Genomic DNA, 19493 nt, shown 5'->3' on the forward strand with positions numbered 1-19493 from the left:
TAATCAGAAAAAGGATCTGACATTACAGTATAATGTTATATTAGTGTGAAGTACTGCAATACAAGTGGTCACATTACACTTGAAATAACAAAACCAGTTGTTACTTAAACCAAGTCAAGTCATAACATTATGGAGTAGATTTAAAACTATAAAATGGACTTTTAAAACGTATTTATTTCAGTAAGTTGATTAAATACACTTAATGCAAAATAAATATTTAATATAAACAAACTAAAGTAGTAAGATAGTAGTTAAATATCAGATTTTATATTTACTAAAGATCTAGTCATATAATTACTAAAGAATACTAAATTTTTGATCATTTTTAATAATTTTTCAATTTGAATCTGTAACAGTTAATTTTTTCTAATCTATAATTAATAACATCTATCATTACCCACCAGATTTACATAAATAATTAAACTAAATTTCTCATAATAATGTAATGCACATGCATTACACATTTTATTTTTAAAAAAACAAACATAATTCATCATCAAAATGCTATTGAGCTTTATTTAATCATCAAAGAGCAATTAAAAAAAATATGTCAGGTGGAAAATCAAAACACCTGAAATTTGTGACTTTAAAATGAAATAAACAAAATAAATCCGCTCCAAAAACACACATACAAACATAAAATGACTGACTTTCATGTTGTTCCTGTCGTCTTGTTTCCTTATTCACTGTTTGACATTAACTTTTTTTAACGACTTGTTACAACATTTTGGTCGTGTTCCATCTTTCTCTCATTTGCATTTGGCATGGCTTAGGTGAGGTTGACAGTGACTCTTCTGTACAATGAATGAATACACATTTTGTTGTTAAACATCTTACAAAGACATTGACTTAAAGCACATGTGTCAATCATATGACCTGTGAAATGCAAAAATAATGTCAAATGGGTCAGACCAGTAAAATACTATCATAATAACCTATAAATAATGATAACTCCATATTTTTCTCTTTGTTTTAGCGTACAAAAAAAAACCAAACAAATATTATGTGTTTACATTTTTACATTAACAAACTATCCTTTCACAAGAAATGTGAGTAACTTAAACAAATATGAACAACCTAAAATGTTTAAAGCACAGGTGTCAAACATGCGGCCCGGGGGCCAAATCTGGCCCACTAAAGGTTCCATTCCGGCCCGCAGGATGAAAGAGCAAAAATTAACCTGAACAGTCAAGGTTGTCAAAATCATTTAGATTCAGGTTCCACATACAGACCAATGTGATCTACAGTAAAAATAACAACACAATAAACCCATAAATAATGACAACTACAAATTTTCTGTGTGAAAAATTATGTGGAAAAAATTTAAGTGAAGAAAATAACATTACAATGAAAATATTTACAAAACTATTCTTTGACAATAAAATGCAAATAAAAACATAAATAAAAACAAAGATGAACAATCCGAAATGTGCAATTATAACCATATTCTGCCTGTTACTAAATGTTTGGTGTATTTATAGACCCACTGTGATCTGTAGTTGTGTTAATAATAAGAGATGTAATATTGTAGAAATTGTTCAAATTTTAGTTCCAAACTCCAAAATTTTAATAATATTCTGCCTGTTACCAAATGTTTATGTAACACTGTGCGTAATGTACATGTATAAATAATAAGTCGAGGCATAATATTGTTAAAATTGCACTAATTTTTCAAATGAAATTTCTGTTTTTTCAGGTTATTCACAGCTTTTTTTGTAAAATGCTTTTTGTACTAAAAAAAAAAAAAAAAAAAAGAAAAACTTGGATTTTTCATTATTTATAGGTTATTAAGTCATTATTTTACTGGTCTGGCCCACTTGAGATCAAATTGGGCTAAATATGGGCCCTGAACCAAAATGAGTTTGACACCCCTGGTTTAAAGAAACGTTAGTGTAATTTTAACTATATTTTGCATAAATGTGTATTTGTAGATCCACTGTGATCTGTAAGTTGTAATGCACACATGTAAATGAGAAGCTCAGGCATAATATTGCTAAAATTGTACTTATAATTTACTTAGTTATTCAAATTTTTTAATGATTCTTTGTAGATGTAAACATTTTCGTAATGTAATTTCCTTCTTTTACTCTAAAACATAGAGAAAAGTTTGTAGTTGATGATATTTCTGTGTTATTGTGTTATTATTTTACTGATCCGGCCCAGTTTAGTTCATATTGGGGGGGATGTGGCCCCTGAACAATGAGTTTGACATCCCTGACTAAAAGTGTTGACATGAATCTCGCTGTAGTTTGCGTGTTTTAGATCTGGTAAAGAGAACTGATGAAGGTTTGGTGCCAACATAAATATATGCTGTTGATGTGTATCTTCGCTCATACTTGCATCAGCACATGTTGGCTTTCAGGAGGACGACTGAAGCCTTGTGCTACGATATAATTGTGTAATTGTGTTATTAAAAGGTGTATTGTTGCATAGTGCAGGTGTGTAAGAATGTGATAAATGTCATGTTATTTCCTCTCTGTCTCTCGTTCATAATCTACTTGCATCAGTATAGTCATGTATAATCCAGCGCTCTATAACAAAGCAATTACCTGATTTAACATCAGTGGAAAATAGAAGTCATATGTTTCAAATGACAGCTGATAACGTCACTGACCTAGATTCTGGTTTCTGTCAGAATTTAAGTTATTGATGTATTCCTAAAATCTTCTTTTTGACAGAGCATTACTCTTCATTTTGGAGCAGATGTCAATTAAGAGACATGTAGGCAGATTTGGCTCATTCAGGAAAAGCAGATTGTGTGCTGGTAAATGTTTACCAAGCTTGAAACAAGTGTGATAACAAGGGTGGGTGGGCACGTTTGTGCACAGCATGGAGGGACGATAACACACGGAATGGTATTCAATAAAAAGAAAACTTGTACAATGTAGTATTAAGGGAATAAAAGACCGACGTCCATTTAAAGTGTTGCTAGTTCCATATTTATGGCTTTAGTGTGTGTTCACAAGGTCAGTGCCATGTAGTTCAGATGAATATATGACAGATAATTAGGGATGTAATGATTACCGGTATAACGCTAAACCGTGGTAAAATTGCAGACGGTTAGTATTACCGTTTAAATTCTAATTATCATGATAACCGTGTTTGATTACTGCACTTTTCCGGAGAAAACGCCTTTGTAAAGATCTGCTTTTATGTCAAATATTTGAATATAGTTTTAATTTATTACAATTTTAATTTTCTATACCTAATATTTGGAACCAATATTCACTTTTAAAGTCTTTGAAAAGATTCGTTAGGCATCTGTGTGTTATTTATGCAGTAAATTATATACATTTTTCAAATTGGATTTTATCTTTTTTGTGTGTGTTTTCTGTCCTTTTATGTTTTTATAGTAGGGTAAAGTGAAAAAAATAATAGGCAGATGAGATAGATGAAGTTGTGCGGAAAAAAAAGGTACGAAACATGGGCATAGTAAACATTTGTTTATGTAGTACATAAAGGCAAAATCAAAAGTACTGAAAAACGAACAAAATAGACTCAGACCAATAAGGGTTAGTATTTGAATGTTTCTGCCAACAGAAGGTACATTGTGCCAATAATTATTATTATTATTTTTTTTTTTCAAAATACAACTTGCTTAAATTATTTCAGTGTGTGTATTAGTACTTTTTGAACATTTTGAACACAGTTTCAACAATACCACGATAATAATGATAACCGTGATAATTTTGGTCACAATAACCGTGATATGAAATTTTCATATCGTTACATCCCTACAGATAATTATGATATCACAATTAGAAATACTTGAGATATGGACAGCCAAACATTTAATTCAGACAAATGTGTGGGCTTTTAATAATTACAGTTTTGTTAATTCTTGAATTTTGTTTCTTAGTTTTAGCTCTTGTATCCAGATTTCCTGTGATCATTTACACTGTAACCATCAAGTCTGATGACCGTGTCTGAAATGTGTGCAGCAGCCACTTCACAATTAATGCCCTCAAACATCAACAAAACTGCCCTGAAATGGATGAAACTCAGTTTAGCTCTCCCACTGATTTATACAATCAGTCGCCATAATTATTTAAGTGTTTAAATTCTTTGAAAAAAACTACATGAGAATAAAGCAGCACAATTAACCCAATGGCACAATGTCAACCTGCACACTTATATCATCACAAAAGGCAGGAGTTTAAATATCCTGTGTGTGTGTGTGTGTGTGTGTGTGTGTGTGTGTGTGTGTGTGTGCGTGTGTGTGTGTGTGTGTGGTGATACTTTGGATTCAGAAGAGAAAGATGTGTAAAATGTGCAAAATTTGCTAAGTTAAAATTGCTAATGTTTGTTACCTCCGCCAGGAGGTATTGTGACTGCTTTGCTTTGTGTGTTTGTTTGCGTGTTTGTTTGTTAGTAGGATAACTCAAAAAGTTATGGATAAATTTTCATGAAATTTTCAGTAAATGTTGATACTGGCACAAGGAAGAAATTATTAAATTTTGGTGGTGATTGGGGGGGGGGTCACAGATCTGTCTTGGCGGAGGTCTGCGCTCTTGTTAATTGAAGTTTTTGCAAATGTTAAATCCCAGTTCAAGTCAAATGTTTGAGCTGAAAAACTCATATTTCAAAGTGATCAGTAGTCTGCTTTGTCCTTAGCTAATAGATTTGCAATGACTATTCCCAATTTTGTCCACAATAATGAGTTTTTCACAGAATAATGCATCCATACATACCTGTAAAATGTCCTATGTTATATCAGTTAATTCACTGCATGAGAGGTCCCACTTACTCTTTTTGTCTCCCACTTCCATTAAATATTTACTGCATCATAGCATCAGGGATTTCTTGTCAGATAGTGCTTCCAAAAAGTGCCAAAAAACAGAAAATGTTTAAGGGCTGAGGGAATATTAGTGCTGAGAGACAGAGAAAAGGAAAAGGCGTTGATTTTGGCATTGATGAGCATGTTAGGCTTGTAAAAGCCACTCGATCACAGCCTTTGAATATTTACAGAGACAGTTAGTGTGCCAGCATGCAGAATGTGCTTGTTATGAATGTGTTTGCTTTGCCCATAATGGGGTGCTGCAAACATCTTGTATCTTGTGCCGCTGTTAAATTTATGAGAAGATAATCAGAAGAGGCTTTAAAAGCTGTATTCCTGCACCAAGCTGTGTGGTGGTGGATATTATATTTGAGATGTATGACGTTACAATTATAGTGAAGTCTAACATTTGCTGCCTTTAAGGAGAAAACAGAGCATTTTGGTTTTCAGAACCATAAGTAGACTAATCTAATAAGACTCACTGTTCTTGATAAATATGATGTGTGACCATGTGAAAAATATAAACACAATGTTAATATCAGTGCAGGATAGCAGCCAAGCAACAACTATTTGTTAGTTTTGTGAGCTTTAATTCTCTGTTTGCGTTGAGGTGTTGATCAGTTTCAGGCTGTTCTTGTTGTACTTGCAGTGTTTTTGTAGTGAATTGCATTATATTCATGTAATGCATACTTTCAGATGTGCTGAGCTGAGTCGAGCACTCCGGGGCTGCTGACATCAGTGGATGGGAGTAGTCATCTCGATCTCCAGCTTACTTTCTCCTGTTTGTGCAAAAGGCCAAATTCTCACTGGTCCTGTGACGCAACATTTTCGGTTCGTCTGCAGAAACAATGAGATCTTTCTCCGTTGCCTTCTCTCCTCTGAATAAACCCAGAGCAGTGCACTGTCTAGTTAAGGAGATCACAGTTTGGACTAGTGTGATGTATACCATGGCTGACTTTGAACTCATTTCTCTCTTCTTTTAAATAAGTTTCTTGAAATAAAAACGTATTGATTGCTCTCTGATGTTGTCATCTCGTCTTGGAAAAAATCAATTTCCACAGCCCAGGCTACCTGCTATTATTGCAGCGCCATTTTTTCCTTTAAAAAGCAGGCTGTCGTTTTCAATCAATGGGTCATTAATTATTGAAGCTCAGCAGGTTGACAAGATGCACGTCCTGTCGTGTTTGCCAGATGAATTGTCTGTAGCCAGAATGCTGGCCCTATATATTGCAACACACCCATCCACTGGTCTTTTCTCTCCCCTCGGCAGCAGGAGACGGTAGCACTAACCAACAGTTAAAGACAAAACCTCTGTACTTCTAATCAGCTTAATGCTGGCTTATTCAAAGGCCCTCTTTCAGACAGAGCAGCTGCTGTGAGCCAGTTTGAGTAGAGGGTGTGACTGCTGGCAGGGCTCACCAATGCAGAGAGACCGGTTGGTGATTAACAAATGTTGGTAGACTTTGGAATCTGGGGAGCCCAGTCTGATGGCTTTGTCCTCTCTGCTTTTCCACTGAAGGTCTTCCAGGTGGCTCGGTTATGCATGCTCTCTTACTGCCTCTCCTATCTCCTCCCACCCTCCCTCCTCTCCAGGCCTGCTCTCTCCTCCACCTCCTCTCTCTCTCTTGCCCCTTCTCGTCTTCTCCTCGGGGCTCTGGGCTGCAGAGCTCTGAGATAAAGAAGTTCAGACATGCCTCACATTTTTAGACCCCCTTGTGGAACGTAGTTGGCAGCTTCTACAAAACCTATTTGCTTTAAATTTCTCTCTGGCTTTTCACAGAGTGTTGGTGCATGCCACTTGCTCTGACCTATTCTGTCTTTCTTTGGAGTGGGGATTCTAGCGTTTCTCTGAAAATCTCTCGATGTGGGAGATAATGTCCTTGAGAAATGAAAAGACGAGGTAAAGTCAGACTGGCAAGACTGTGAGATGTTTTCTGCTGGTCTGTGTGGGCAGAGAGTTTGGGTACAGCGCTGTACATCTGGCAGATAGGTTTCTGTCAGCAGCTCTCCAGTGACAGGCTGCCTGCCTGCCTTTGAGGAAGAGGATCAGATCTGTGGGTCCATGTTGTGCGCTGGCTGAACACCTAAGCACACATAGTCAGCTCCTAAAATGGCTGCCCTTGAAGCTCGGCTCAGAGGAGGATCTGAGCAGCTCAGTCACTGCCTGTTAGAGCCCCAGCTGACTCGATGAAAGCAGTTACACAATCTCACCCATTAACTTGGTGTGGTGCAGCGACTGACTGGCTGAAAAGACGCAGCCAATTCTAAGGCAGATGGTGGTTGTGTAGGAGGCTTTTTCCCCCCTGCCTGGGCATTCCTATCCCCTCCTTCTTCAAAAAGGATTCTCTTGATATCCCTGTCAAGGAAGCTGGCATTAGAAGGCAACTTTGTTCAGAACTGCAGTGATCTGCCAAGAGAGCAGGGTGGGGCCCCATGGTGAGGCTGTAACCTAACCCTGAACAACAATGGATCCCCTGGTTGCTCAGGGACATACTGGCAGCTTGGCCTGCTCACATGGAGCTGGTCATTTGTGTGTGGGAGAGACATGGAAATCCCAACTGTCTTTCGCTGGATCTCACTTGTAAAGTTTTGGTTTCAGAATCCAGATCAGTGGATTGAATTTGAGTGGTACTGAAGCAGTGCATGGTGCCTTTCTCTGTACTGTAGACCATATTTCATATTTATTGTATGATTTGGCTCCTTTGATTAATTTTCCTGTAAAAATCCTAGAAAATGTCAGATGTTCTTATAGACATGAGTAGCTTCTAAAATATAGATCCTTTTCAATCCAGGCTGCTGATTGGGACAGCACTTATCTGCAGTTTCTCTAGTGCTAAGAGGATATGAGAGTATGTAAACCCCCCTGAACAGGACATTAGCCCTCCACCAGAGGCTCATGCCCATTTTACAGATAAATGGAATTGATAAAGTTGGGTAGGATGACTGTATTAACATGGACTCTACAACGCTACATCCTCCTGTTGTGTACAAATGAAACTAGCATCCCAGTCACATGGGAGCTGCTTGTGTGTCATATGTTAGACTCAGGGTCTGTGCAGCAGAGATATGGAAACATCAAACCTGCCCACGGCCCATCTGATGGATTCTGAACTGGGATTGGGCATTATGGCTGTGAATCACCTGTTTTTAAATAACTGATCAAAAAGGCCATGATCTGAGCACAAACCAGTCTCTTCAAATCTCCCTAACCAGACCAGAATTATCTTTGCATTGAATGTTTCAGTTTTTATTTGAGATGAAATCTCATTGAATAACATGGAGAGGGGTGCATTTATGATGGCTTCACATTTCAGGAAGTGACACTGACCATCTCTGTGTACAGTCTGTGATTTGGTAAAGTGCGTTCCTCAGAGAACTCACATTTATCAAACCAACAACTTCCAGGTTCCCAGTCAGACTGACTCCCCTTGGTTTGTGCCTTCATATCATGTTTTAATTTTCTCATATTTTCTCTTTTCTTACTTATTATTATTTGATTTGCTGCCATCATTATATGAGAAAACTCTCTGACATGAGGGGGCAGTTAGTGTAAATACTGCGTTTTCATGCTGAATGATCGGTCTCCCCAGCATCTATTCTCGAAAAAATATTCTTAAGGCTGAAGGAAAACAAATGGGTCTATAGGACACATCAGCCTTGTAGTACTTGTAGTTGGCCCTTCTTTGTTGATTTGTTTAAACATTTCTAGGTTAAATATGCAAAATTCTATAATTATAAATAGATATTTTTTAAATAAACATTTTAGTCAACGGTTTTAGGTTTATTAATTAGTCCACACTCTGTCCCTGTTCTGGCCCATAGATATTTTACAGTTACAGAGTCGTTAAATAGTTCCAAACAAAACTGATACAGTGTACACAGCATGTGTGTACACAGTTTGTTTAAACGCGTACATACCACTGGTGTATACACAACTTTACATCTTGTATTTCAGGTTTTGTTTATTTATTTTTTTCCCTTGAGTCACATATGTTTGTAGAGGAATAAAGGAAACACATGGCACATATCAGTACAACCAAGTGTGGTGCCTGTACAGCTTATGACCTAGAGGTCAGCTGGTAGTGGATTTTTAAAGGCCAAAATAATATTGATAGTTAGGAAAAGGAAAAAGCAGATTGGCAGTTAATCTTCAGATTTCCAACAAGCAGCACTCGCTGACTAGATGTAATAACTGTTACATTGAATATTTAACTCAAATACATAAATACAGTCTTGTGAAAGAGAAAAAACAGCCTTTGAATTTAGTGTTTTTATGTGTCAGGACACAATAAAGAAGCATCTGGTTTTCAGCAAGCTTTAGAATTTGGCGAAAAAAAAACAACAATGCATGACGTATTACACCATATAATTTAGATATCAAAAACTTGGCCAAAATTCAGAAAGTAGTATGTGACAAATGAAGCTGACCTGTTCTGTCGCCACAGAAAACAGGAGGGTAGGTAGCATCCAGGAGCTGCTTATCAGTCAGTCAGCAACTGTGACTATACTTCCATAAAAGCACAAGTTCTAGAAGTCTGCTGATCTGGAGCTTTCAGTTGTGTTTTAACACAATACCCAAGAGGAAGCGCTACCAGGAAAAAGCCTCTTTTCTTTTAAAAGAACATGACAGCACAGCTTAGGTTTGGAAACTTGCATCTGAACTGAAAGACTTCTGGACAGACAAGACCAAAGAGGAGGTGTTTGGCCAGAATGCACAACACCACATATATGGAACCAAAATCCGCATAAACACCTCATACCAACTGTTAAGCATGGTGGGAGAATGGTAATGATTTGCACTCCTTAAGTCTACCATAAATTTCTCTGTATACCAGAATATTCTAGTCAAATGTGAGGACATCTGTCCAACAGCTAATGCTTGGCTGAAATTGGGTCATGCAACAGGACAATGATCCCAAGCACACTAGCAAATCTGCAACAGCATGACTGAAAAGAAAAGAATCAAGGTGTTGCAATGACCCAGTCAAAGTCCAGAGCTTCAGCAGTTCAACAGCTGTGATGGGACTTTGACAGAGGTGTATACCCACAAACCTCAACGAGTTGAATCAATGTTGTAAAGAATATTGGACTGAAATTAATCTGCAACAATGTAACAGACAATTAAAGTCACACAGAAACTTTGGACTTCAGGATATTGCTGCCAAAGGTGGTTCTACAAGCCACTGAACCCTGGCATGTACTTTGTTTTATTTTTACACTTCTTCTGAAGTTTGACTTCATTTTTTCTGAAACGAATAATGATATGGTGAATTCTGTTGTGTGTGTGTGTATTTTTTTTAAAATTAGATTTGATTTGATAACTAACCTGATTAAGACAAAATGATTTTTTTATGTCCTGCTAATGCACCTCTAACTTGTGTTGACAATTGCCAATACACAAACAGAGAAATGGGCAAATTGGCTCTAATGAACTATGGAGACGGTCTGGCTGTTCAAGGCTAAAGCAATGCTTTGATCAGTTTTGCCCTGACTTTATGCAGTGACCTTTTGTTTTCACCTCACCTTTTCTCACTTCAAGTCAGAAATGTTACGATACTGATGCAGTTTTCACTTTGATTGAGGTTAAAGTCATGCTGTCTCTGCTCATTGTCACCTAAAAAAACACTAGTAAATAGAAAGGCCAGTAATGCAACATGCACCCTATGCATCTTCTATGTAGAGTAGTCATTAAAACTAATGAGAGCCACAGGATAAGTCTGCAGTCTGGATACTGTCTATTTGATCTTTTTGGGTTGTGTTCCTTTGGTGATAACTGTGAGGGCTTTTTGAACTAGACACATCTACCATATAATTGGTTGAGCTACTATACATTTTAGTGCTGTTATTGTCTAATGTTGGGGTTAATTTGTGTCCAGTTTTCTGTACATTGAGGAACCTATTGCAGTGTTAAAAAAAATAATAGTCCTTAAGGCTTGATTTAATATTTCAACCAGTGACCTTTCATGGTGTACCTCATATCCCGTGTGAGCTTCAAATCCTGACATCAGAGACCGTAATCACAATTGATTGGAAAGCCATGAAGCTGTGAAAAGATGACCAGATCATCAGCTTCCTTTTTTTCTCCTGGCCAAGTCTGAACTGCAGAGAAACCCAAAGACACAAAGCCTTCATTTCTCTGTTGATTCATTCAGTCTTATTTCAGGGCAGTTGATACAATCTGATAGAATAGTCTGCTCTAAATACTGAGCTGTGGAGCTGCTCTCCAGCTGTTGCTTATCCCAAGGTAGTAAAAATGGGACAAATCACCCCGTAATCCCTCCTTGGTCCCTTCATTATTCTTGAAACGGTGCTATGTTTTTTGTTTTTTTAAATGGTACCTTCTTAGTATTCTGAGTAACATAAGCATCTACTGAATTATCTGCTCGACATTTTTAGTATTGGATTGTTTGCTTTCATTTTATATCAAGTAATAATGAATTAAAATGCTTTAAAATGCATTCATTCATTCCAATAATTATTATATTATAATTTGCTTTGAACCTTTTCACCAGAAGGGGTTAACTTTTGTTACACCAAAGTTTATATTTTCTATGTTATGTACATTTAGGAAACTACAGTTCTCATTATTTATAGACTTTTGTAGCATTCAATCCTCGCAAAACTGATTTGTTAGGCAGTAATTTTAATATTTTTATTTTATCAGGCATTGAGTAGTGTAAGGCAGGGGTTCCAAAACGTTTAAGCTCGAGAACCAAAACAGAAACCTGGGGTCTCTGTGGAAACCAAACTTTACTTAATATTATTATTGTAATGACATTTAGAATTTCAGTGCCTCCTGTGGTCAAAACAATAATATCTAAATTCATTCTGCCCCTAATCTACATTCAAGCAAAACCAACCAGTTAGGAATAGAATATTGATCATGTCTTCACTTTGGACACTGACAAGTAACATTAGCTACCAACAAGCTAGACACCAGTTAGCCTACAGCCACATAAAACAAGTATTTCAGGTGCTAATGCACACAAATAGCTTATTTGTCTGTGTCTGAAAGCTTTTAAACAGGAAAGCAGACTTGACTTGCCCTGACACAGAGAATGTAATGCTGTTCTACTGTGTTAACAGAACATAATTACATTTTTTGGATATCTCATGACGGTATGTAAGCTAACGCTAGCTACTAGCCAAAAAGCTAATACAATTAAAAGTTAATGTTAATGTGCAGAAGCAACATAAGAGATAACTAGCTACTATTTGAAATTGCCAACATTTTTAATTACTACTTTTTAAATGAGTTATGAGCAAAAAGAATTATACTTAACCTCCTGAGACCAAGGAGAATACAAATTTCTGTTTTTTTTTTTTTTTTTTATAAAAAAAAATGGTCTAGACTGAAAACAGCATGACACTGATGTGTTTATTTTCAGATATATTTTCCTTTTTTTCTGAATGTCCTTTGCAGTGACTTGTGTTTTTTAAGATAAAGCTGTGGAACTCTTGTTCACAAACATGGACAAAAAAAACCATAGCTTGGTCTTAGGAGGTTCAAGTAGTGTAATAATAGCACTTATATACTTTTTAGCATACACTTTGTCAGTAACTTGCTCAGAACTAAACATGTAGAATATTTTGTCACATCCTGAACATGTGGTGTAAAGAGGTGTGAAGCCAGCAGAAAGCTCTGCTGGAGATGGCTCATCTTGAGCATATAATTATCAACCATCCTATCTTACACTGTTCATTGTCGGCCCTGTTATGTTGAAACGATGTGTCATCTATCCTGCTCTTGATTATTCTTTGTTCACAGTGGGAGATGTCATTAATAATCATGTTAGATTATCATTAAGCTCATTTTTATGGAAGGAACACTGCTTAAAGGATAAAATTAGACCTGAAGTCCTAAACAGCTCTGTATGGTTTTCCAGGCTTTCAAATTCGCTCCTGAATTGTCTATTTAAATAGGAAGTCCCATTTATTTTAATGATTATTTTTCGATATATACTTGATGAACATGATTCTTGTTATTTTGTTCTGTCCTTTTTTTCTGATATTTCTCAGCTATAATATCTGTAGATTGTTGCATGTCCTTATTTTTATTTATTTTTTTGTTTTTTCTCTTTGCAGGTTTCCCTGATTTTCCAGGGAGTGCTCCCTCTTTTAAACGATGGAGGTATTGCAGTGTGATGGCTGTGACTTCCGTGCCGAGTCATATGACGACTTGAAGACACACATTCAGGAAGTGCACACTGTTTTCCTGCAGCCTGCAGATGCAGATGAGTCTGACTCTGTGAAGGATGATGATGAAGATGATGAGGAAGAGGAGGAGTATGAAGAGAAGGATGACACGGATTATACGTCTCTTAATGCTGGACTGAGTATGTCTGTCATATTTCTGTTAGATGCTGTAGTCGGTTTGCTCAAGAATAAGAAACACTTTGCAGACATTTCTATTTTTCAAAGTACTCCTCATAGTAGGGTAATATACATTGCGTTAAAGCATGTAATTAGCTGTATCTGGGAGGATATAATTGCAGAAATATAAATACAGTGATCATAATTGGTAGTCATTAGTGGGTTATCACATGAAATTAAAAATGTATTTAGTCTGATTCTATAGTACAGGTGTCCTTTTCTTCTCAGGTCTACTATATAGCAATATTACATTATCTGTTTAGGTGTGGATAAGAGTAGTATCCGTTTACCTAAACTAAATGTCCAGATGGGTCAAACCAGTACTGGTTCTACAAACCTTAACCCTTTCACTTTCGAGGAGGGTGAACAGGGTATTAAGTTAGTTGTAATGTCACATGTTTTAATTCTGCGCATTGAAACATGCTGAGCTGTAATTTCAGTTTTATGACTTAAATGTAACGAAACACATTAATGCTGTTGATAATATTGATAAAAAACTGTAAGTTTATTACCTTTTTTTTTTAATGTATGGATTTAAGTGGTAAAAATAGTTCAAGACCCCATTTCCATCTTAAAATCAATCTGAGCCTTCTCCCCTTGATGCTTAGGTCAGTTGGAATGTGGTGAAATGTAAATAAAAAATTAATTTTCACACAATCTAATCAAATGAATACAGCCCTTCAGTGGAGTCTGTTAGAGTTCATTCATTTTTTGACATGCTGAGCTGGAGAAGTCTTTTTGGGATCATAGGACTCATGAGAGGGAAGCAATTTATCCTTATAAATCTAGAGCCTTGATTTGTTCGTTTGTGTGTCAGTTTTAATCCACAGTCACAAAATAACACACAATAGTTCTTTTTGTCGTGGAACTCCGGTATGTTCAAAAGCACATCAGAGCTTCAGTTTTTCATTGGAAAGGACTGCATGTTAGTAGAAAAAAGCAGCACAAAGTGTTCTAGTTATATTGTACACTTCCCTCTTGTCTAGTCTCACACCTTACAAGTCTTACAAGTTTTATTTCAGTGTAATTTTTTTTTTATTATTCCAGCTACTGTTTTTACCAGAAACAACAAAAATAATAGCAAAATGTTTCACACACTCTCTGTTTTTCTTCTTTCAGGCCCAAACTCATCTGACAGTACCAACCAAACATCGCAGAAGCAGACAACCGAAACCATGCTGCCGTTTTATCAGTGCAAGTTCTGTGTCCGTTATTTCAGATCCAAGTCATTCTTAAGAAACCACACCAAAAAGGTGCATAATGTTGTAGAGGAAGATTCAGATGCGAGCATCTCCTCAGAAACGGCCAAGCAGCCCAGCTACGCTGTTATAATGCACAATGATCATTCAAAAGTGTACTCTTGTCAGTATTGCACATACAAGTCTCCACGCAAAGCAAGGATGATAAAACACCAAATCATGTATCATAACAAGGTTCCCATGGAAGGCACAGGAGACACTTCAGAATATACAGAGACAGGCGAGGAATCTGACGTAGGCAGTGGACCTGCCATGAAGGGTACATTTGCCTGCGAATGGTGTGATTATCAGACTGACCAGAAGGACAGCTGGACTAATCACGTGGTGAAGGAACACAGCGACAAGGTCAAGATCATTTCCTGCATCACAGACCTGGAAGGGGAGGCGAGTGCGAGCTCACCAAAGCAAGACTCTCCTCTCCCTTCCTCTAAAAGCCCTACAAGATCAAACCTAAGCTTCTCTGAGGAGTCAGCTGAACAGACATCAGAAAAGATGCCGGAGAAGTCAGTTCCTGAGATCTCATCTTTTCCGTTTACACAGATGAGTGCAGCAACACCCAACAGCACAGGCGCCTCCATTTTGTCAAAGAGGTTTGCTTCATCTGACAGCGCCAAGAACGTTATAGAAATGGATACCAGCATACTCAATGATGAAGACTCCAGGAGCAGCTTAGAGGGTGATGATGAAGATTTGGGTGATATAGATGATCCTAGTTACACTGGGACCCTATCAGCTGATGCAAAGCAGCTTTTGTCTGATGAGGATAATAAATTACTTGAGACTAAAGGAATACCATTCAGAAAGTACATGAACCGATTTCAGTGCCCCTTCTGCTCTTTCCTCACCATGCATAGACGGAGCATCTCCCGCCACATCGAGAATATTCACCTTTCTGGCAAAACCACAGTGTACAAATGTGACGAATGCCCTTTTATTTGTACTAGCCCTCTAAAATTAGGTACGCACAAACAAAGCCACAACCCCACAGACCTGGAAACCATGGACCTAACAGGAGATAGTCCCGAACCTCAGAGTGATGCGACGGAGTCAGTTAACGGGGGTAATGTAACTTCCAAAGTCAATGGGAAAAAGTTAACCAGCGCACTGAATGACCAGCAGAATCCACACCGCTGCACACTCTGCAGCTTCTCTACGACAACTCTAAAAGGCCTAAGGGTTCACCAGCAGCATAAGCATTCATACTGTGACGATACAGATCCTACTGTCTTTGAAAGTCCATTGACTGACCAGGCAGACTCTGAGATGGACACGTCTCCATTATTGCTACAAAAAACCCAAACCTCAATTTTAGGACTTGCAACCAAAAAGCCCTTAGGAACAGGGAAAAGAGCCAGAAAGTCCATTAATGACCTGCCTTTGGATTTGTCCTCAGTTAAGAAAAGAACTAGAATTGATGAAATTGCCAGCAATCTTCAAAGTAAAATAAGCCAAAGCCAACAGGACATGATCATAAATTTGGACGACATGGATGATGAAGATACAGGAGAAAATCACAGTGGTACTGATACAGATGGCAGAAACCATGACGGTAAAATTGCTGTCTTTTCTTATAATACACAGCAGCTTCATGCAAGAAATTTAGCAATTACTCATGAGGGTGGCAGAATAGGGAAGAGAAAAAGCAACCCCAAGTCAAAACCTAGAAGCATTCCTATATCACTGACTCTCTCGGATGACAGTGAAAACATATCTGTTGACCCCAGTGACAGCAGCACACTTCAAGATAACAATGAATATTCAGAAGAAGCTGGAACTACACGTTTCTACTGCAAACACTGTGATTACCACAACAAATCAGCTCGTAGCGTCAGCACCCATTACCAGAGAATGCACCCCTACATCAAATTTAGCTTTAAATACATCCTGGACCCGGAGGACCAAAGTGCGGTTTTCCGATGCTTAGAGTGCTACATTGAATATACAAATTATAATGACCTACATCAACACTATATGGATCACCACCCCGAAGCAAGTAATGTGCTCAACTTCAACCAGCCCAATCTGATATACATGTGCCGTTTCTGTTCATACACAAGTCCTAATGTCCGTAGTCTAATGCCTCATTACCAAAGAATGCATCCAACAGTAAAAATAAATAATGCTATGATTTTCTCCAGCTATGTTGTTGAGCAATCTCACAAGACAGGTGAATCGCAGACGCTGAGGGAAATATTAAACTCTGGCCCCAAGAATTTCAGCACATCTACCCCAAGGTCCACCTCGAGCCCAGTACTGAAAAGTGTTTCCAAGACCCCCGAAACCAGCAGTGAAGCTGACCCTCTAAAAGAAGCTATCGGTGGCAATGTTGTCATCTATGATTGTGACATATGCTCTTTTGCTAGCCCCAATATGCACTCTGTCTTGGTTCACTACCAGAAAAAACACCCAGAGCAAAAGGCTTCTTATTTCCGTATACAGAAAACCATGAAGGTCGTCTCAGTGGATCAGTCGCACCCTGCTGCCAACTCTTCATTTAATCTGAGCATGGCTTCTCCAAAACCATCGAGTGCTGCAGGGTATGGGTCAGATGAAGAAATGTACTACTGTAAACACTGCGTGTACAGCAACAGATCTGTTGTTGGTGTGTTAGTCCATTATCAAAAAAGACATCCAGAGGTAAAAGTGACTGCAAAATATATAAAATACGGTCCTCCAACTCCTGGACTGATGAAATTAATGGATGACTTGCAAATTGCAACACCTAAACAGTTTTTGAAGCAGCTTCAAAATAATGGTCATGATGGGTCCAACCACTCCAGTCCAAAACTAGGAAGTGGTGAGAAAGGAGAAGATGAACTGTTCTTTTGTCAGCACTGTGAGTATGGCAACCGCACTGTAAAAGGGGTACTTATTCATTACCAGAAGAAGCATAGGGACACCAAGGCCAATGCAGACCTCGTACGTCGTCACACTGCAGTTGTTCGTAGTCAGCGAGAGCGCGCACAGATGGTTCAGTCAAGCAGTGTTTCTTCTGCTGTAGTCCCTGCGCCTCCAGACCCTGAAACTAGTACAACACTGCGATCCCTAAAGTGCAGACACTGTTCCTATACATCCCCTTATGTCTATGCCCTTAAGAAGCATCTGAAGAAAGAGCACCCCACTGTGAAGGCCACAGCTATGACCATCTTACATTGGGCTTATCAAGATGGCATTTTGGAGGCAGGCTACCACTGTGAGTGGTGCATTTACTCCCATGCTGAACCTCAAGGCCTGCTGCTTCACTACCAAAGACGTCACCCTGAGCATAATGTTGATTACACTTACATGGCCAGCAAGCTATGGGCTGGTCCAGAGACTACCCAACAAGGGGCCAGCTCAGAAGCTAAACATTACAAATGCAAAGACTGTGCCTTCGAGGCGTGTTCCATATGGGACATCACTAGTCACTATCAAGCAGTCCACCCTTGGGCTATCAAAGGAGATGAATCTGTACTTTTGGATATCATCAAAGGGAATGAGTCAGCTGAAAACTTTAGCCAGTTGCTCACCAAAGAACCCACATCTTTCAATTGCCAGTCTATTGAAGATGATGGAGCACTGGTCATTGCTACCCCTCCTCCAGAAAGCGCCCCCCATCCTGTCCACCCACGTCTTTCCATCTCTAACAACCCATATCAGTGTACGGTATGTCTCTCTGAGTACAACAGTCTCCATGGCCTCCTGACTCACTATGGAAAGAAGCACCCAGGCATGAAGGTAAAAGCAGCAGATTTTGCACAGGAGGCTGACATTAACCCCAGTTCTGTGTATAAATGTCGACACTGTCCGTATGTAAACTCTCGTATCCATGGGGTCCTAACTCACTACCAGAAGAGACACCCACTTGTGAAAGTGACTGCGGAAGACTTTGCAGATGATATTGAGCAAATCAGTGACTTAAATGAAGGCGATGACAAGTGCAAAACCCAGAGGCAGGGCTATGGTGCATACAGATGCAAAATGTGCCCCTACACACATGGGACGTTGGAAAAATTGAAAATCCATTATGAAAAATACCACAATCAGTCAGCATCTGATATGTTCACTCCCTCTCTGACAAATTTCGCCACCACTAAAGATACAGAACCAGTAGCTGAGTGCAGTGCCAGTAATATTTCAAGTGCAACAAAAGTCCAAGAGGTCAGTGAACTGGACTTTGGTCTCTCCCAGTTACCCATGAATAAGACAGAGAAGCATGCTGTGTTCAAGTGTCAGCTCTGCAAATACTTTTGCTCCACAAGGAAAGGCATTGCTCGCCACTACCGCATCAAGCATAACAATGTCCGTGCTCAGCCTGAGGGTAAAAACAATGTCTTCAAATGTGCATTGTGTTCATACACAAACCCCATACGCAAAGGCCTGGCTGCACACTATCAGAAGCGCCATGATATTGATGCCTATTACACCCATTGTCTGGCCGCCTCCAAGACTTTGAGCGACAAGCCTAACAAGGTGATGGCACCCTTGCCATCAGAAGGGGAAAATACAGAAATGAGTGAAGACTTGCGTTTGGCTGTGGAGAGACGAAAATGCTCTCTGTGTTCCTTCCAGGCCTTTAGCAGAAAGAGCATTGTCTCACACTACATTAAACGCCACCCTGGTGTCTTCCCTAAGAAGCAGCACGCTAGCAAGCTTGGCCGCTATTTTACTGTTATCTATGCCAAAGAACCTGAGAAAATGGTGGATAGTGGCCTGGCAGAAGATGAAAAAGAAGGGCTTGAGGTTCCACTTGAACATGAGCAGGAGAGGGAGGATGAATGGCTTCCGTTCAAGTGTTTAAAATGCTTCCGATTGTCCTTCAGCACAGGTGAGCTGCTCTCTATGCACTACAACGACCACCACAACAATGACTTGAAGCGGGACTTTGGGGTGTCGCCTGGTCCTGGGGATGAAGACTGTGAACTCTATCAGTGTTCTCACTGTGAGCTAAAGTTTTTAAGTCTCCCGGCTATGGCAAGGCATCTAATGAACCACAATGAGGAGTTTCAGAAAAGGGCCATGAGGCAGGAGAGGAGGAAGCAGCTTCTAAGCAAACAGAAAACTGCTGAAATACCTGACACTAAAGCTGAGAAGGTGAGTGAATA

The 19493-nt window shown here is 38.8% G+C and overlaps 1 protein-coding gene across 5 annotated transcripts in view; it reads left to right on the forward strand.

Annotated features, from left to right (window-relative positions):
• znf462 (zinc finger protein 462) overlaps nucleotides 1-19493 on the forward strand; it is an 89554-nt gene that overhangs the window by 26333 nt on the left and 43728 nt on the right. For 4 of the 5 annotated variants that reach the window (XM_030150994.1, XM_030150992.1, XM_030150993.1 and 1 more), the window contains exons 2-3: nucleotides 12863-13113; nucleotides 14270-19482. In XM_030150994.1, coding sequence (XP_030006854.1) covers nucleotides 12903-13113; nucleotides 14270-19482 — 5424 coding nt within the window. In that variant the 5' untranslated portion in view covers nucleotides 12863-12902. Of the gene's footprint in view, nucleotides 1-6157; nucleotides 6161-12862; nucleotides 13114-14269; nucleotides 19483-19493 lie in introns of all 5 variants that reach the window. The other variant, XM_030150995.1, reaches the window with a different exon arrangement.

This window comes from Sphaeramia orbicularis, chromosome 12 (assembly GCF_902148855.1).
Source record: "Sphaeramia orbicularis chromosome 12, fSphaOr1.1, whole genome shotgun sequence".
Classification (NCBI taxonomy): Eukaryota; Metazoa; Chordata; class Actinopteri; order Kurtiformes; family Apogonidae; genus Sphaeramia; species Sphaeramia orbicularis.